This window comes from Cystoisospora suis (genome assembly GCF_002600585.1).
Source record: "Cystoisospora suis strain Wien I chromosome Unknown contig_3547, whole genome shotgun sequence".
Classification (NCBI taxonomy): domain Eukaryota; phylum Apicomplexa; class Conoidasida; order Eucoccidiorida; family Sarcocystidae; genus Cystoisospora; species Cystoisospora suis.
Window position 1 is genome coordinate 22183 of NW_027156342.1, and position 19873 is coordinate 42055.

At 53.6% G+C, this 19873-nt stretch overlaps 3 protein-coding genes across 3 annotated transcripts; 2 read left to right on the forward strand and 1 right to left on the reverse strand.

The window, feature by feature from the left end:
- Window positions 1-90: 90 nt before the first annotated feature.
- CSUI_006889 (dead deah box rna) lies at window positions 91-11604 on the forward strand. Its single transcript, XM_068067039.1, has 16 exons — window positions 91-1514; window positions 2110-2209; window positions 2636-2712; window positions 3710-3844; window positions 4583-4690; window positions 4899-4976; window positions 5310-5627; window positions 6145-6254; window positions 6487-6600; window positions 7077-7326; window positions 7549-7601; window positions 7855-7949; window positions 8718-8987; window positions 9588-9781; window positions 10251-10300; window positions 11329-11604. Exons 1-16 carry the CDS (start codon window positions 828-830, stop codon window positions 11555-11557), a joined length of 2868 nt encoding a protein of 955 aa, XP_067920987.1. The 5' UTR covers window positions 91-827; the 3' UTR covers window positions 11558-11604.
- Window positions 11605-12206: 602 nt separating this feature from the next.
- On the reverse strand, window positions 12207-16933 carry CSUI_006890 (nuclear movement protein domain containing protein). Its single transcript, XM_068067040.1, has 7 exons — window positions 16063-16933; window positions 15456-15604; window positions 14969-15017; window positions 14186-14286; window positions 13982-14083; window positions 13408-13444; window positions 12207-12713 (listed from the first exon to the last, which is right to left on the reverse strand). The coding sequence occupies exons 1-7, from the start codon at window positions 16130-16132 to the stop codon at window positions 12664-12666; spliced, it is 558 nt and encodes a 185-aa protein (XP_067920988.1). The 5' UTR covers window positions 16133-16933; the 3' UTR covers window positions 12207-12663.
- On the forward strand, window positions 16324-19642 carry CSUI_006891 (sag-related sequence srs60a). Its single transcript, XM_068067041.1, has 2 exons — window positions 16324-17542; window positions 17763-19642. Exons 1-2 carry the CDS (start codon window positions 17089-17091, stop codon window positions 18128-18130), a joined length of 822 nt encoding a protein of 273 aa, XP_067920989.1. The 5' UTR covers window positions 16324-17088; the 3' UTR covers window positions 18131-19642.
- Window positions 19643-19873: the final 231 nt, after the last annotated feature.

Sequence of the window (19873 nt, forward strand, 5' to 3'; positions counted from 1 at the left end):
GCAGGCTTGAGGAGCATAAGAGTGATGATATGCATGCACGATGATTAAAGATGCTTTACTGGGGCTAGCTAGCACAGTTCGTCTCCACAGACCGGCCATACATAGAATCATCCCAGCATTGCCAGTTTGCTTGGAAGATCGGGGTTGGTAATTCTCCCTTTGCTCCTTGGAGTCAGATGAAAACACTCACCGTCTTCGTTCTAGAGACGACTCTCACGGTTTTAAAGTGTCCGCATGCACACAACACATTAATCCAGAACATCGACTCATTCTGGTCCCGCAACAGAACACTCAAAATACATGAACCTCTGCTCATATCCAGAGCATTAAGTTTGTTCGTAGGTTTTGTGCCCTCTCGAGTTAGGGCCTGTCCACAGATGCTTCTTCCCCGCTGCCCCTCTTCTTGCTGGCAAAGTGTGGGGTTTGAGTTGAGGAGACTTAAGTGAGCCCTTCTTTCTTTTGCTCGCCCCCAGGACGTTGACGTACTTGTTCCTTCTTTGACCTTAGCATCCAGGGTGGAGTTCCACCTTGTCTACCTTCTTTTTCTCCACGACGCTCCGCTGTCGTCAGCGTGACAGACTCTTTTCTGACTCGGGCCTTCTGTCTAGTTTTTCTCAGTTTCTCCTTCGTTCCAGATGTATTCTGGTTCTTTATATATAGCGATCTCTTCCTGGCGTTCTTTTTTTCAAGAGCGTTCACCCTTGGGAACGGTCTGTCTTTTGTGATCTGTGTTCTCACCCTCGTCCCGTTGGCGATCTCACGTGCTTCTTCGCTGTCCGTTCTTACTCTTCGAACATCGCATTCAGTTCAGCAAAGGGGGACGGGAGATGGCGGGAGTGGTTGGAAGTGGCCTCTTGTCACAGGGAGGTGGCAACGGCAGCTGCAGTAAGCGTCTTCGGGAACAGCAGCTTGATTCTTCTCGAAAGCGAAAAATTAAGAAACGGAAAGCGGACACAAATGGATCTGATGCGCCTGCGACTTTTCGAAACCATTGTCCCGGATCGAGACGGTCACGTGCAGAAAGAAATGTAAACCTTCCTTGGGTCAGGCGAACTTCTCCAGCTGAGGAAGATGCAGAAGAAGGAGAAAGTGAGGACGACGATGAGGACGATGGAGAGTACGGGAGTGAGGATACCACAAAGGGGGAAGAGACCGGAAGCGAAGAGGACGCCGAATGCAGCGATGGCGATGATGATGAGGATTTTGACTTGAGTGAAGGATGCCTGGAGGATTTCTCCGAAGGTTCGTTTTCCGATGACGAACAGTCAGACTCCGATGAACACGGTGGAGAGACAGGGGCGTCCAAGGGGCCTTCTTCAGAAAGGGTACCGAACCGTTCCAAGGTGGAAGGAGATATTTCCTCTGACAAGCTGGAGCAGCACACTGGGAAACAAAAGCGCACAAAGGCAACAGAGGATCTCAGCGCCAAGGAAGAGGTCAACGACTGCCGCAATTCCCTGCTCTGTACGCAGATGGCATGGGGAGATCTTCCCTTGAGCCGTCCTCTCCTCAGAGTACGCCCTCAAGGGACCGCTGCTTTCTTGCACCGCATTCTGCGGACTAAATGTTGAATCAAAGTAGCGTACATGTGCGGGACGGTGACAACAGCGCGCGCGCGTCCAGCTCGTGGTAGTTTGTGGTACAGTCGGAACTGTTTGCTGCTCGGTGCCGCTGAAGCGCGAATATTTCTAGGCACTGCGGCTATAGCTTTTGTTCAAACGAATCAGCTCGAAGGAGGATACTCTCACGTTGCCTTTCAGGCTTTGTGCCAGATTTGCTGGAGCTGCTCCGTTTTTCCACAAGTCTTACCCGGATCAGAAGCTTCCTCAGTTCTCAGTGCGTGCCTAACACAACGTAGCGACCGTTGGCCTCCTTAGTGGTCCTCAAAAGATAGTTGGTTATTCTCCATGTGCCATAAGTGGGGATGGCCGTGGACACACCTTGAGGGAACACATCTGGGTATTCCCTTTAACCATTGGGTCCTCTTGCAGTTGGGCTGTCGGCACTAAGTTGACGCGGGTTCCTCAGTTCCAAAGCTCCTTTTGTTGAGGATCTCTGGCATTGCTGAAGCCAGGCGTAAACTCTAAACCGTCTGCTTTCCTCTCGCAGGCTGTAGAGGCCATGGGATACGTGCATCCCACCCAGATTCAAGCGGCTTGTCTGCGTCCGGCGTTGGAAGGACGAGACCTGCTTGCGAATGCGCAGACCGGTGAGGCCGAACCCTGGTGATACTGTGGGGGATGCAGTTTCTTAGATTACTTACGCGGGCAGGGCGGCTAGGTGCAAGGTTGATACGTGCCTTGATAGAAGTGCCTTCACCTTCGGGGTGTGACTTGCTGACGATATGATGACACGGGGACGCTGACAACAATGCAGACAGGAGAGACCTGAAAGATTAGCGAAGGGGAGCGTCTGGTCTCTTTCTAGGGGATGCGGTTCGGGTACGTGTCCTGGGAGCGGAACGGAAAGTTGGCGTGTCAGCGGTGTAGTGCATCTGGCAGTCCGGCAACCGCAGCTGGTCTGTCTCACAGGTCGTCTCTTCCCCCGTTGTACACTAGTTCACACTCTTCTTGGTCTAGAGTATAGAGCGGCTTTGCGCAGCGCCATCGGCCTTTGCATCCTTTCTATTTTTCAGGTTCCGGCAAAACAGCTGCGTTCCTGCTGCCGACTCTGGAGCGCCTTCTCCACAGTCCTGGCGTCCGGGCAAGAAAGGTGTGTCCACTTTACCGGGTTCTTGGCATCAGCACGAGCACGTTCGCAGACACGGAAGTCTTGTGCTTAGGTCGGGTAGGTGATGGCACAGAGCCGCCCCTCGTACGCCTCGGTAGTGATACCTGCAGTTCAGTATCCAGCCGGAGACAAGAAAAGAAGCGTTGATGTCTAGTCCTCGAGAGCTCTCTAGATGTACAGTTCGGCTGTCCCTCCAGATCACGGTGCAGATAGCGTGGAGCACCAACATAAATACACCTGTCCTAGGCTTTCACTTTGCCTTTGCATAGTGTGGCACCCTAACCGCAAACTTGAGAGAGGGATTTATATAAACATTAGAGAATTAGGTACAGCAGGTGACAGCTCGTGTGGTCAAGTCCAGTGGCTGAGATCGTGCCAGAAAGCTCTTTCCGCAGTCGTCAGTACTTAGTCAACTGCATTCCATCGTAGCTGCCGACCAGTCAGTTCTATCTGCCAAACAGAGCAATGTAGCCGTTCCCGTGAGGGTTAGACAGGCAAAAATTCTTTCAGGAAGAATACGTCACTCCAGACCACTGGGCCGATGCAATGCCAGTGACCCTATGTTCGACTTCGGTCGTGGCGGCGCCACCTCAGTGGTGACACAGCCGAAGCAGTGGAGTTTTTAAGGGGTGGAGTTTAGCCCCTCCGCTGCTGGTACGGGGATGCCTGAGGGGATCTTTTTTCGAATAGCTTCACAGTGCGGAGCGATTTGTTTCGGTCGGCTGGTTGAGAGCGGCGCTGATGCTTTCTGCGGCAGACCTGGGTCGGCATGTGTCTTTGCTTGGGTTTCTCGGCCACCGGTTGCTGTTGAGCGTTCAGCTTTTCCTTGCACAGGCGATCACAACAGTACACCAAGACAGGCGAGACACTGTAGGGGGGGCGGAGCGCTGCTGTGGGTAGGTACAAAGCAATGAACCCCCGCTTCCCCAACCGAGAGTAACCGGAGTATTGTTTCTCCATCCATGCGTCTCGCTCTCAGATGACGGCTAATGGGCCTACCGGAGGACTGCGTGGTACTAAGGTCCTTGTGCTGCTGCCCACGCGCGAGCTAGCTATGCAGTGTGTTCAGATGCTGCAGTGCCTCTCAAAGTTAACGCCGATAACGCATGCTCTGGTAAGTCGTCCTGATAGTGTGTTGTAACTTTGCTAGTAAGCGCGCATTACGCAAACCGTAATGTCTGCCAACCTTGTCTTAGCTTCCATTTTCTCACTTGGATGCTTGTGGAGGGCGTCTGGTCTTTGCTCTGCCAGTTGCGATGACCAAATCCCGAAGCAGCAGCGCTTGTGCCCGCCCCCCGGGCTGGTGGTTAGGGAAGGCAAGGTGGTCTACAATGTTGTTGCTTACTGTCGCCATGACGTCTCTCTGACTCACTTGCTTAAGCAGCTGGTGGCGTTTGAGTTGTAATGGGTTTCGCTCTTCATCTGTCACTATGTATTCTTTCGTGGCTTCGTGCCATTTTTCAAATAGTGAACATGTATGTTGCTTTGTCGGTTGATCAAGTGTACCAGTACCCCTGTCCTGCTGCCGGTGTGTCATGCCCGGTTACAGCTCGACACTCTCCTTCGTTGCCGCGCGGCTCGCCGAAACGCGCGGCGACATTACGATTTTGAGAAAACGACATCACTTTGGTATACGAAGGTGACGAGGTTTTTTCACCTGTTCCCGACGTGTCTAGTGCTTCCTCTTCCTGTGTGTGCACGGGCAGAAACACCACAGCTCAGAGAGCTTTTTCTCTGTACGGGCATGCTTCATTACGCATAGAGATGGCAATGCAGACTTGCGCCCAAGGTGACAGTCGCGGCACATGTGTCTGGCTTCGCTGTGGTTTTTGCGTCAAAAAAACAATTCTAGGCCTGCGGAGGAATGACCCTTAAGGCGCAGGAGAAGGCTCTACAACAGCAACCAGACATTGTCGTGGCGACCCCAGGGCGCATCTTGGATCTGCTCTTAAACTCACCGGTATGTTTCGTGTTTCAATCACCGCTGCTTGAAAAACAAGCATGAAACTGGGTGCCACATGATCGGCGTGCAGCAGGCTGTCCTTGTGCCGAGATCCTCCAACTATTCTAGCACGGACGCGGTGGCTCCCGGTGAGCTGCTTCGCAGTCTTTAGACTGTGTATGTCACCTCTCTTCAACAGTGCACTTCTTTTTTCTTTTGTCCGCAGAGCGTGCACTTGGAGGTCCTCGAAATCATTGTTCTGGATGAAGCAGATCGCTTGTTGGAGCTGGGCTTTAGGGAGGAGGTGGGTTTCTGGGCGAGGATTCGTGAAGCAAGCGAACCTCGTGCTAGCTACATAAACACAGTTTGTAGTTACCGAGCTGAGCAGCTTTGTGACAGGCTATGCTGTCTACGCATTTGTCTTGAATATGTGTATGCCTGTGTTGTCATTTGTCTCAATAAGTAACGGAGTTGTTCTTGTTACGATCAGCGAGCGGTGGAAGCTCATGGTGAGAAGCTTCTGGTCCAGATTCGTGCAGCTTCTCAGTTATGTGCTGGTGAGCTTTTTCTTCATTGAGTACCGTGTCCACGCAGGTTGCACCCTGCGGCGCGTTTCTTTCCGTTTGCCTGGCCTCAGATTCTTGCCGTCCTCCGTCACTGTCACCGCGCCCGCCAAACTCTTCTGTTTTCTGCGACGCTTACTCCTTCGATAGCCTCTCTAGCGGCGCTTGCTCTAAACGCCCCTCTTCACATCTCGGCAAACGCAACGGTTAACGAGGCCACTGGATGCCTGTCCAAGAGCGATCCAGCTCTCTCAGCAACTCCTTCCTTGAAGACGGTTTCCATCACCTTAGAACAGCAATTTGTTATGCTGCAAAAGGAAGAGCACCGTGTTCCGGCGCTTCTACACCTGTGCACTACGGCGTACACAAAAAATGTTATTGTATTCTTCCAGGTCGGTCTGCAGTCGTATCTTCATTGGGTGGGGCCTGGCGTGGCTAGGGTAGTCAAGAAGGCTTTCGGGTAGGGCAGGTCTGTATACTCCAGCACTGATCCTCCGGAGTTAGGCCGTGTTGATCGTGTATGGAACCAGTCTTTGCTTGAAGTGACTCTCTTCGAGCATTCGCTGATGCAGCACTCTTTCGGGTTCTTGCACCTCCCAGTTTCAGCAACAATGCGTAGTGTCACGGAGCAACACAATTCGATCATATGCTGCAGAGATACCAGCGTGCTCTCCTCGCGGTACCACCTCCACAAGCAGGATGGCTTTTGCAGGCGTGCGCTCGGCACCTTAGCCACCTGCATGCATGCGAAGACAGGCAGGTTTTCGCGATGCCTATGAATTTGCCTTTTTAATCTCTGTGTGCGTATGGGTTGCCTCGGGGTCGGATCTCCGACCCCTGTAGTGAGGCTGGTTTTTACATTATGCCTTCTTTAGAGTCCGCTCCTGATGTTGCGTCTGACTGCTCCAGACAAAGCAGCTGGCGCATCGTACAAGCCTGTTGTTCAAGTTGTTAGGGTTGAACTGTGCGGAGCTGCACGGGAATCTGACTCAACAGATGCGTGTCGAGGCCCTGGAAAGGTGAGTGCTTGTATTACCTCTTCACGCGGCTTTCCACTCCGATTTGCTCGGAGTGAAGCCATGGGAACGCCGGTCAAGAGCAGTGCCGACCTATTGTGCGTGAAGCGGTTGGAGGAGGGTCTCTAACTCGAGCGGTCGGATCGAGCTTGAGCGCCACCGGAGTAGAGTGGATTGTGGGGCAAACCAGCGAAGTTCGATGTGTGTTTCCAACGTTCTTTGTCCAACTATCCAGGTTCCACGCGGGCGAGGCGGATTTCCTGCTGGCCAGTGAACTCGCCTCCAGGGGCTTGGACATTGCAGGCGTCGAGGCTGTCATCAATTTCAACGTCCCGCAAGATATTGATAGGTTGGTGAACCGCGACGCACTCCGGGCGGGTATTCTTCTACATCGATGTCGAGGAGCGGGCATCTGCGTCTTTCTTCAACTCACCTGTCGAGAAGTTTTATTGAAGTAGCATTGTATCTTCAAGAGCCCATCGTTCTAGGGTCCCATGCATGTATACACTTGCCAGTGCCCAGCAATGCAAGCGACGCGGCGACACACCAGCTCTGTGGATCTGAAGCGTAGAAGTCAGAACGTTCTGTGTACTTTTTTTTTTCTTGTGACTGTTATGGTCGCGTCTGTGTTTCCATCGGAAGACGTTTGTCCCCGCATGGGCCTTGTCGTCTCCCAGGAATTCTGCGGCGTCTTACTAAGGAGGAAAGAGTCTGAGTGGAAGCCGCAACGCGGAGCAGCAGGGTCTGTGTGTGTGGGTGCGACACAGCCCTACACCAGGTGGGCTGGTGCAGTTTTTGCGTTGTTCCTGTGGCCCGCGTGCACAGGTACATCCACAGCGTCGGCCGCACAGCACGCATGGGAAAGGCAGGGGTTTCTATAACTCTTTACAGCCGTGAAGGAGTCGAGCATCTTCAGGTTAAGCGTCTGTTGCAAGCTCTCCAGGGTGGTCAGAAAGGTCGCGGGCAGGGAAAACAAAAGGGACAAGATCCGGAACGTGCCGATGCAACGGGGAAGGAGCGGCGGGTGCTTCAGCGCAGAATTGACACTGAAAAGCTGACGACGCTGGAGCAAAAGGTCTGCTTCGTCGGCCAAGAAAGCCAGCATATGTTCGAGTTGAGAGATGACCTACCGTGACGTCACGGGCTCATTCAGATACCTTGGCTTCCGTTTTTCGCAGTGACGAGCATTGAACACGATCCGATAGACCACTGCATGTCTTCCGATTTCTTGGCAGCGTCTGGTTGGCGTCTAAGTAGCAGTGTTCTTTGCACAGGTTTTCCGACTGTGTGCTGGTAGGAGGCTGACAGGGGTGCCAACTCGTGTCGGTCTTGTCTGGGCAGTGTTCTAGGGTAAGTGTCCTTCACCACGGAGGTGCGCAAACCAGCGGGGTCAAGAAGCGACTTCAGCTTTATGACTTCGCGGCGGAGGTTACGTTACCGTCCAGATGGCCTCTTCAAGAATAGATCAGATCGCTGTGTCATTCTGGTACCGTTTGTGCATATGTCTCATGCAGCTGGCGTCTCGTCGCCGCTCGAGAAGCCGATTTCCAAAGCTCACTGGCTGTTCTGTATGCGACGTGTAGGTCCGGTCACTTCAAACCAGCCTTAGCCGGGAGCTGAAAAAAGAGAAACTAGAGAGGGAAATGCGCTTGGCTGAGCTCCACTTGAAAAAGGCCGAAAACCTCCAAGCACACGCAGGTGAGCAAAAGAGGCGCAGGAGACTTCGCAATGTGGTCTAGGTCGTAGGAGCTTCACGGGGCGTCTCTTGTTTTGACTTTTGAGGAGGTACCGGCGAAGCGCAAATAGGTCTTGTCTCACAACAGCGGTCACCGCACATTGTATGCCGTTGCAGACGTCTTTCCCAGGTGCGCACCTTTCCAGTGGTTGTGGCCCCTCGTGGACTGAACCCGCTCCACAGCAAAACAACTTTCGCCATTTTGTCTTACGCTTGGATTGTGCTTGACTGCATCTCTACACATCGGCTTCGGGCCGCCGCGTACCTAAGGCACACAGCAGACCTATCTTGCCGGCCGCGCACACTACCGTTCAGCGTGTTTGTGGCAGGACGTGTGTACCCAGGTATATTGTTCGTTAGACCTTGCTCGGAGTCGAAACTGTAGAACTCTGCCCGTCGGTCTCCCATCGGCCTTGCCTCTTCGGGGCCAAGTGTAAGTAAAGTTAGTCTTGAAGTGTGGAAAAGAACGCTGCGACTTTGAACACTGGAGTGAGGCGGTCGCTGTTCAGAAGGAATGAATCCATCAACCGCAAGGGGCAGCCTGTAGTGATTTCATGGTAACGTTCCAGAGAAAGGTGACAGCGTGTGCGTCCGCTGTTAAGGGTCGATGTCGGCTGACCAGCCCTGTTGATCCGGAAAGGAATCGAGGGTCGAGGGTAGACGTTCTCTAATTTTTGTTGTACAAGCGGACCTGCTCGCGGCGTTCCTGTCCCGTCTCTGCGTCTTCCCAGACGAAATATACTCTCGGCCGATGAGGCAGTGGTTTATGACGGCGAAGGAGAAGCAAAGGTTGAAAGAAAGCTCCAAGGCGCTTGTCATGTGCAACAACGATTCGGAAGGACCAGCGGGAAAGAAATGTGCCTGTGCTGAGAAGCCGGACGAAGAACCCGAGCCCTTTGAGGCTTCCGATCAGGAGACAGAGCAAGAATCCACAGCTGATGAGGAAGAAACTGAGCTCGAAGGGGATCAGGAGGGCGAGGATGAGGACGCACAGGTCTCAGGTAAGCGGAGGTACCTCAATTATGGCAGTGCTGCTACAGTTTGTTACACGAAGCACCTAGCGAAGCTGTTGGCCGCGGACAGCATGGATTACATCGGTCAGCACGAAGAAGACGTGGCCGCAGTCAAAGAGAGGGAAGCCAGAACGACACCGGGCGTGGTACGTCTCCAGTGCGAACCTTTTTACGTGCTATTCTCTGGTCTCCCTTCGCTAACTGTATATATCAGTGGTCTGCCGAAAGCTTGGTGTCGGAGTCATTATGTTAACAGCAGCGCGGGTACCTTCAGATATGTGTTACGCTTATACGCCTGTGCGGATTCCTACCACAGTGGCTACTTTCTGCGTGCTCTGCTCTCTCATTCCAGTGAAGAACATACGCGGCCCTCGATGAGGATCGCTCTTCCCTTGTCACACCGCCGGATGAATGACGGTTGAGCTGAATGAATACGGACACGCTTGTGGGAGACACCAACTGTCGCAGTCGCTTTTGCAAAGGTCAGCAGCGCTTGGCCTAATACAAGAACCGAAGTACCCCAGGTTTAGAAAAAGTAACTGCGAGGACAATAGCAGTGCCGATTTTGGGGAATTCATTCTGACGCAGGCGACGAACTACCGGAGTGGATTACAGCGGCCAGCAGCGGGGACGAATCTGCTTCTGAGGGAGAGGAGGATGGCGTGGTCACTGTCAAGGAGTTCAAGGTCGCGAAAAAAAAACAGCAACAGACGGCGAACAAGGAAAAAGCGTCTCCTCATGAACACAAGAAGCAGGCGCACCTGACCGCCAAGCAAAAAGAGGTACTGGTTTGTACCCTTTCTACAGCGGAAGGAGCCGTCCTTGTCTGGCGTACGAAGCAGTGGCAGAAACCCTGTAGACGACGATCGGTTGTCCCAGATACTAGGTGTTGAGTCAGACGGAAACGGCTGTCAGTAACACCTGCCTTCCGCCCCTCTCTCCCCCCACCTGATATAATATGTATAACTCTGGTATGGGACGTCGGTAGAGAGGCGACTCTGGAGGCCCGGGAAGTCAAGCGAGAAAGGTTCGTAGACTGTAGCAATCTCTAATGCTAGCACAGGTTTCACTGCGTCGCCTGACTCGTTGCAAATGAACTAGGGAGAAAGGTCTCACGGACAGCACTCTTCGGTCGAAATCAGATACCCCGCACCCTCATTTCAAAATGTTCCTCTCCGATCTTGTTGGCTGCCCGGCTGCAACTAGTGCAGCCACTGTGTGTTATGTCGGTGTTCTTGCATGCGTCTGCAGCGCATGAAGGAACGGCAGTACATGAAAGCAGCCGCGCGATCTGTTAAAAGGTACGCAACACCCAGGCCCGAGTCGCTCGGATCCTTTGTTTTCTGTAGTCCGGGCAAACAGGAGTGGAGTCCCCATCTTAAAACAAGAATCCGAGGCTTTGTGGCTACGCTATAATGAATAACTCCTGTCAAGAGCTTTCCGCGGCCGCCCGTCTTGTGTCACCGGGGCTGAACAGTTGGCGGGTAACCATGGGACCTGCGTTTGTTGGTATGCCAAACAGGTTTGTTTATCGTCTCTCGCCCGATTGCACACTAATATCTACCTAGATACGTACCTAGCACCTAAAGGTAGCTTTGTACAGCAGTGATTTCTCAGTGCACCGCGACTCCGTGATAGACGAAGAGTGCCTTATGAACTGTAACCACGAAGTGTTCACCCCGGGTTAACTCGGAAGCACAGTGGGCAGGAGCGCGTCTTTTCTTGCGGACGTCGGAGTTCTCTTTTTCGCAGCGCTCATCTTTGGGGAGGCGTACGCCTGTAGGAAGCGCGAAGACACATGCGAATGTTGGATTGAGCCTACTGCGGCACTGCAGCTTACCCGCCGTCGCTACTTCAGTGTCAGCAACGCTTCTCCTGTTCGCTTACTGTAGAACCAGGATAGGGTGTTTGCGTCAGCGTGCGCTTTTTTCTTGAACCTGAACAGCTTCGGGTGTCCAGAAGAGACGCGGCGAGGGAGTTTGTTGTGTAGTAGATCGTGCCAGCTTATTTCCTCATGTCCATTGACAGGCAGAGGGGGTATGCATCATTCGCGTTTCGATCATGCATGCGTATACCTTTAAGGGGCTATCTGGGTGTACACTACGCTTCGCGGCATTGCTTTGGTAAGGGCAGCGCGTAGCACACTATACTCATTACGAGGGGAAGAAAAGCTGGAATTCAGCCCCTTCTGACCAACGTAGCCGTCCGTCTGAGCTGAAGTTCGCTGAGACGCTTGGAAGAACACCACAAGTATCTTAGCTTATCGAGGAACAATGTGTGGCTCGTGGAGGCCGACTTCACCGTGTTTTCATTTTAACACTCTTCATAGGACCCAGCAACCCAAGCGCTTGCGCTTGACGCATGATTCTCCTGAAGACGTCACTGACGATCGGCGAAAGCGGCACAAGAAGCAAAAGCAGAAGCGACGGTGGGGCATCAACGGCTCGGGTTCCGGGGAGCCCGGAAAGCCTTCTGATGGAGCGCAACATCGGAAACGGGGGTCACGGGCTTCCGGAAAAGGGAGGTTCAAATCCAAGGGCCGGTACAAGAGGCGCTGACGATCGTAGGGGCGAAGCAAATATCGCGTTACCTCAAACTAGCTCGTGGAGTCAAGTCCTCCAGTTGATGTAGCGCAGGCTCCTCTTCAGTCGTGCGCCGCTAGGGGGCACTGCTTATCTCCGGAAACGCCGCTGTGGACCCGTTGTGTCGCGCCCGGCTGCACTCCTTTGTGAGTGCGCTGGGCAGGCGACCCCTCGTAACTGTGTGAAAACTTCTTGCAACCCGAAAGACGCGCAGCACATAAACATGCCAGCTGAGCACCGCTGTGCACACCACCTCCGGTTTTCGCAGTGCCACTAGACTGGAGTACTCATTTTTCCGAGTAGCCAATGTGACTGGCCGCGACCGAGACTCTTGAAGAAAAAGGTAACGGTCCGACTGACCCTTTTATCCCACCCGGCTGTGCCGCGGATCACTTCGAGTCTGAGCTGCTTCCGAAGTTTCTGCTTACTTTGAGCGCACCTTTCTGGCTCGACGTTTCCCGACGCGTCGCAGACGAAAAGCAAAGCAGCACGTTCACGCAGTGCGTGTGCGAATGTGGTGGCCCAAACTCAGCGTGCCGTGCCGCTCGTCTTCGCGCTATATGTGTAGAATCAACATGTATATTTCAGTATGTCCCAAAAACCATAAAAATGTTGACGTAATACTGGCCTTCCACTGTTATGATCACGGGCTGAGTTCCCACACGTTTCATTGTCCATTCGTCAACATGCTAATGCATTCAGGGGCCTGTCAGGGCACGAAATGCACCAAGTAACAGCAGCCATAAGCGTCAGCGGCGACAGAGAGGATACACTGTCGGAGCGGGGCTCCAAAGTGGCGAAAACTCGCAACGTTTGGATTATTCTAGACGACGAGCCGGCGATGTTCGTCAGGGCTGGAACAACAATCCCAGCATGGCAGGACAATAAGAGAGGACTGGCAGGTCAGCTTGATTTCGAGGGAAGCGACCCCCCAAGAGCCGGGGGCGGGCAACACGCAGGCCGAGTGTATACCTCTGTATGCCTGTGTCCCGGAAAGCAATACCCCAATGTCAGCCATCAGCGCTCTTGCCCAGGAGACACAGAGGGACCTTGGAAAACGCGACGAGAAAACCGAGAAATGTTCACTTGTACGAAATGCCACCCATGAAAGTTCTGGGGTCTGGTGCATTGCCTGTAGAAACACAAGAAAGAAATGTGGAGAAAAAAACGAGGGCTGTAGTCTACCTGCAGCCTGCGGCGGGACGAGTCCCTCAACTAGTTTTTTGAGAGTAAAAAGACAAAGAGACAGGCAGCGGGACTTAAAAGAAACGACTCAGGCATTCTCTCGCCTGGACTACCGTCTCGATGCCGAATGCACGACGCTGGCATGCAGTCCGGAGAATGAAGGTCCTGCAACCAAGCTAACTGGTGTCGCCTGCACTAGTTCGCGAAGACGACGGCACTTCAACACCTCGCCGCACGATACAAGGAGCAAGTTTCGGTCCACAATTCTTTTTCAGACGCTGTTCCTTCTGGAGTCACCACCGCAAGGGACCTCTCCCCGCACTTCATTCGAACAAAAACGGTCCCCCTTCAAGACAACAAAATCAGTTGGGCAACTTGTTTCGACTGGGGCTGCACTACCACAGGGATGCGTGAGTCTGCAATAATAATGGCCCAATCGTCCAGCCGGTAGTCTCGTCTTTCTCTTTTCTCTGCTGCGCGGCGCACGAAACATCGGGAACGCCGCGAATACCGCACACCTATAAGCAGCCACACTTAAACAGTTTCGTTCTTCAAAGACCATTCTTGTCCGCCGCAACACGACAGTCGCACTGGCAGCAAGTTGCGGTTGTCCCCTACTAACCCCTTTACAACCGACCAACCTGTGAAAGTGGCGCTTGAAAAGTCGAAGCCGGGGTTCTACGAGCACCGTTCAAGGACATCACAAAGAAAAGCCGTCTATGTGTCGTCACACAGCCATCGCCGGGACAAAGCTGAGCTACTTTGCACTGACGAGAAGCTGCCCCAAAAACACTCTGGACGCCCCAACCTCCCAACAAGACCTACGACTTCCCCCACATCAATATTTGAAAGGAACGAATCTGCGAAACTCCATTCCTCCTGCGCAGCAAGCGCCCAGTCCGTGCGGGCGAGGACGGACACACTACTGAGAACTACGTGCCTACTGAAAGAGAGTCTTTATGAATGCATGTCCTCTCATCTCATAAGGCAGTAGTTCGAGTCAGTGAAACACTCGGTGTCCGGGGCACCTCACGCACGCCCATGGTACAGTCGGCTGTCAAGCAGCTGAACAAATCACCGAGGAGCTTCCCCAGAAAACATTTTCGCCAAAAATCAGGGATCTACAACAGAAGTAGTATCCGCTCTACCTGTTGGGACAGATACATAAGATAGCAGGCGACAGACAAAAGAGAAACAACTACCCGAGGAGCTCACCTCTTCCTGAAACCTTTCCAGCATCATCTTCTTCTGCACCTCTTGCTGTACAGCGGCCGCACAACGCTCGTGAGCAACAACAGAGTCTCGCACTTGAATAGCCTGTTCACAGCTGGCAACCACGATTCACACTCTCTTACATCCAAAAAGTCTTACAGGAGCATGACTACTTCCCCGCATTTCTTTGCTGCTCTGCTATCCCACCTGGCTGAAAGGGTCAAGTGCGCCGCCGTGCCCTCTCAATGCTGCGCTCCACACCTCGCCTTTCTTCATCTTGCATAGAAGAATGTGCAACTCTCCATCCTCTGCAAACGAAAAGAAAAAAACCAAGAAAGCGGTGCAAATTTCGTACGTGGCAACACAATATCCGGGCGTGGTCTCCTAAGAAAAAGAATACCAAACAGACACGTAACCGTAGAACAGCCGGGACTACCTGTCGGGGGGCACACTTTGATCGTCTTCCTACCTGTGGCGAGTGATTTGCGTTCGTAAGTAGTTAATTCTTCGTATTTCTGAAAGCAATGCGCCTATCTTCATACCTCTCCGCATATCAGGTACTGCTGTTACTCTTCGGCAGAAACCAGATTACGCAAACTTTATCACGCTCTCCTTCCCCTGTCACGAACACCGGGCCAAGCAGGACATGTATACAGATAGCCCAGCAAAACGCCCCGGCACACCCCGATGTATCGGCAACTGGATCACGCAAATAGTCAACAGCAAGCGCGCTTGACTGTACCGTCGCCCGGTTTAGCAGTTTGTGTGGGAATCTTTGTCCGGGAAGTATGTAGACGTCGTGCGCAGTACGGTCACAGCTGTTTGTCACGTTAGGTGATTTCGTCTGACTCAGTGATATTGCATGCAGTAGTCAGGCCCGATAGCCGTGTCACCAGATCGCGCCCATGCCAGTCTAACTAGCTCCTATACACAGATACGCCCGATCCCATTTTCTTTGTTTGACAGTCCGACAAAGTCGCTGACACCTACCAATCATCCACAACGACGAGTCCACATTCACCGTCGACTCCGTAGGAGCCTGCGACCCAGAGAAAAAACACGAAGCTGAACTGGTAATGGTTGCGTGTACGACTTTAAGAGATGCCATCAGCCCGCTCAGCGTCCGAATTTGGCCTCAAACAAGGGCTGCTGAGGTCTCAGCTACTTCGGCTCTGCAGCTACTTCGGCTCTGAGACTCAAGGCGTTCCTGTTTGGTTTGCTTCTCACCCATTCCATTAGTGTAAGCAAGACCCGACACGCACTGCCAAGCAGCGGCATTGCTCCAGAGGTACCCAAGAATAACAGCAGAGCACGATGACATCTAGAACGTCCCTCACAAAGCCCGTATGCGTCACGTTGACTTTGAGTTGCTGTAAAGGCACCGATGCGAAGAAAAAAAGGGCATGCGGATGCAGTCCAGTACACGGAACTAGTCCAGTGATTCACACTGCGACAAGACAGAAAGGCACCTTCTTACAGAGAATAGTGGCGGTCTCCCTCTGATTCCAACGCGAAGGGAGGTGGGAGTGATGTCTATGTCCATGTCTTTCGCCTTGATGCCCTCAGGCTGCTTCAGATACAGATGGACTTCATCCAAAGACTGCTCCCACTCGTAGACCAGCCGCCCTGAACCGGTAACGAACACACAACGCATCGCTTCTCTTTACCCTCCGCCACGGGCACCCCCACCACATGAAGAAAGGAAGATTATTGGTGTCAGAGATGCGGCGGCTGTATTACAGAGAGTCCAGCACCCAAAATTGCCGCCAAGCACGCCTGTCCGGCCCACCCTTTAGCAGAACTGCTAGCGATTAACCCTCCATCGTGCTTGGGACTGCCCCCACGCCCGAAGCAAGGAAGACGCGAAAGTCAGACACAGGGCCCCGAGAGACGAACTAACTGTATACCTCCCATTCCGCAAATGAAAACAGTAGCGTCGCAGACTACCAACCACGAAATCCGTACGAAAATCCGGCTGCGTGGTTGCAAAAATTGTATGAAAGGTCCCACCCGCATCGTTTTTCTCAGAGATAACTCCCCGATTTGCCAAAGTCATCGTCGAGGAGTCTCAGTTTACTACGTGCCTTGGTCGTAAAAAGGACGCCGTCCCCGAGCCGAAGACTCGGCCTTGCGCAGAAGATCGTTCGCGTCCATCGGGGCAATACCGCCAGACACTTGTTCAGCTGGCACACTGGGATCGAGTTTTCCGCAGTACCAGTTCAACCGTGCTACACCGCAGCCACCGGCATAGAAAGCACGTAGAGAGCCGCGCCGCTGTGAGGACGTGGCATCCAACAAGAGAAAAAGATTGACGGTTCGTGAGCCCCCTTCACAAGATTTGAGGGGTCCAAACTAAGTGTGCCCAAACAGATCGAGTCGTTTCCTTTTCGCACGCAAGCGAGTGTGCCGCATAACCCGTCGCGTGACAGTAAGCTGCGCAAAAGGAGCGCAGTGCATGTACTCATGCAGTCACGAAGTCCAGGAGGGGCACCGGCGACGCTTCCCGATAGAAGCTGCAGCCGCAAACGCGACGAGGACTGCTTGCCACCTCATCGGGACGTGGCCGGACTGGTCAGAAGGGTACCTCTTCTGGGATGCGAAGCCCTGACAGGTTGTTCTGTCAGACAGTTCTAATACATGGTCTATAGGGGAGACTCGCTTCGGGCAGAATATACACCCAGCTCGCAGGAGCGCCGCTAGCGGTCTGAGACGCGTAAGCGCGGAGCAGTGATTGCCGAGAATCTTACTGCGCACAACGTTTTTGGGCGACAGCTCTCTGTGACACTCGAGAGAAGCTGCATCCTCCGTCCTCGTTTCATCACGTCCAGTGGACCTTCACGCGTGCCCCGGGGTCCCTTCCGCAAGCGGTTCTTCCCGCAGAAACGCTAGCTCGTTCCGGAGCGTGACGAACTCTCTGGGACGGCATTACGGACGCTTCATTCGTTCTCTTGCGGAGAGTCTTTAGTTCAGGGTCTGCACCCAGGTGTGGCTGTTGGGTCATGCTGTTGAACAGCTTTGTCGTAATCAGACTCCTTTCTGAGGAAATACTGCGTTCCGCAGCACCGCACACTCTCTGCATTGCTTTCATGGTGTGGTCGCATTTGTAGGTTATGAAGATGGCTTTAACTTGTATTTTGTTGTTGCTTTGCTTCCTGGTTGAAGTTTTCTCGTCCGAGTCTGCCTCCCGGACTTCTCACGTCTGCTTTCATTCGGATAACTCTGCCGAGTGGCAAGTGAACGTGCCAGTCTCGGAGGCGGACCAAGGCACGTCTTTCCAGTGCTTCCATCCCTCGGATACGCTGACCCCCCCGGACTCGACCAATGCATTCGTGGTCGGCCCGGATGGAAGGTGTAATGAATCAGAGTCGGTGCCATTGACTGATATTGCCCCTACTGCCTCAGTTACGAATCAGCTGGGTAACATGTACTGGTTCCGAACCAGGGTTCTGCCGTTTGATGGGCCGAAAACATTTTGCTACGTCTGTTCCGGCGACCCCGCTCACGAAACTTTCAAGGGGAAGAAGTGTTTCGTGTTCCTTCAGGTGGCTCAAGCAGAACTGACAAGTGAGTGTTGCAGCTTGCCTGAGTGTCGCAGCTTGCGCGAAGCGTTTTCGCTATTCGACAAGGGTGACGCCTACTCAACCTGGGGCTAAACGCGTCGTGCGTGTCCGTGTTTGCCGGCATGAGGAGGCGTGGTGCTTTTGTATCGCATTCGCGGTTCCTCGTCACTGGGACACAGAGCATTAGCTACCGCTCGCCTGTGTCTTTTTCTGTTTTGCTGCAGCTCATGCAACATGTAACCGGGCTGCGTACCCCGCTGCGGTACGCATCGACCCCGCGGCCAGCTCGAAAATGATCACCTTTCAGTGCGGATCTACTTTCCCAAACCTTCAGCCCTCTCTTGATAGTGGAGAAGTGCTTGCGGGGCCCAAGTGTGACAAGACTGTGGCACTCGAGACTGTCCTTCCGGGTGCAGCTTTGTCTCAGGTCGTGGGGAGCGACTCCGCGTCTCGGGCGTACAAGTTGGAGGTGTCGAAATTGCCGACAACGGAGCAAGTGGTGTGTGTTAAGTGCTCCAACAAAACGGCGGGTAATGTGGCGAGTGACGAGTGTCTGGTCAGGATTGTCGTCCCTCCGCCTCCGACACAGTGAGGAGCTCGCCACAGGAATAGGAGGGACAGGGACTCAGTGCGGAAGCGCTGCGTGCGAGGCCACACAGTTCGCATCGACGCCGGGGGCACGCCTACGTGCACGAATTTTCTGAGACACCTCTAGTGAGAGCAGTCAACAGGGGACGGGGGTATCGCTCTGCTGGAGGCCGGGACGTGCAGGACGTCTCTACTCCGTTAGGAGCTCAGGGTAGGACGATCGTGGCATAGGATTACCCCGAGTGGTGTGTGTACCAGGGGTCGCTTTGGGTGGGCAGACGAATTTTTTGCGGCGAAGTGCGTCTGGTTCCTCTTTGCGGACTGCAGGGCTGATTCAATCGAATCACGCTTCAGTGTTATTTGGCCCACGAGGCATATCTGGCTCTGGCATCTGGACTACTCTCCACATACAGGTTGAGCAAGATCTGCAGCGGCCTTCTTTTTAGGCCGGTGGACGGGGCTGCTGGTTGTCTGTGCCGCTGCGTCAGCTGTTTGGCCTGCCTTTTCGGGAAGGTAACATTGTATTGCTGTTTTGCCTCTGTGTGGGCGGAGCGCGATTATACCCCATTGGTGAACGCACGTCAGCTACGGCAGGCGCGATGGTACGGTGAACGTCCGGGGGTTCGGATAATCTCGGAAGAGCCTGTCAGTGCTTCTCCGTACTGCCGAACACGGTGAACCCGCGAACTTCAACTGGTTGAATCCAGACGTATTTTGGACAACGAAGAATCTAATGGACACTTGTGTATAGAACGGGGGCGGCGTGGGGACAGTTGTGAGAACACATACTTCACCTTCGTTTCGCAGTCCCCTTCGCACTGCCACGCCCGAGTTCAGACGTGGACCAGGATGGGTGGCAGGCGAGTTCAGGTGTTCGCGTCGCGGTCTTACCCAGGCCCGCTGACCAGGCGGAAGTATTTTTTTTGGGTAGAGGCGTATGGTGACTCAGCAAAAGCAGAGGAGCGGTTCAAGGATCCTAGGGACCTGAGAGACGTTCTCGAGCACGGGTCCGGGACGTCGGTCATGCACTGTGTTGTTTTTATTGCGAGGCGCGTAGCCGTGCCGGTTGTCCCGACTTTTAGAACGCGGAGGGAGTCACTGTCAGAATCCGTGGCGGTTGCTGCGACTGAAGATGGGACCGATCGAGTATACGCGATCACAGACTCGGTGGGCCTACCGGCAGTCGTCCCGCGGCTACTGCCCGAGCTTTGAGCGTTGGTGCCGAGTGATGGAAGGCGCGATCTTTTACTGCTTCTTGGATAGCCAATGTCTGTAGGCGAATCCGGGATGAGGGGGTTCGACATCTGTCGCTCACACCGGTGGGTGCACCAATACATTCAAGACTTGGGAGCTTAACCGCGACAGGAGACTCAGTGTCCCACGGCGTCCCGACCACATTTCAGCTGAGGCGATTCTGTTGCCGTCGGCAGTGAAGTCTGTTGCAAGTGTCGCTGTTGATAGAGGCAGAGGGTATGTGGGCGTAAAACTCCCACTGCACGAATGCAGCAGCGGCCTTCTACAGAGCTCTTTTCCAGTCCTGCTGCATCAGTTGTACACGCCTGGTTCTGTGACAGAGTGTGAGGTGACTGCCAGGAACACCGTAGACGTGTATAACGAGAAAAACGAGGAACAGAACTGACTTTCTCGAGTGTGATTCACTTTAGAAGACAGGAGAGACTTTCGGCATCAGAAGGGTGACGAAGTCCCGTCATAATTCACAGGATACAGCCTGTCATCTGCAGAGAGT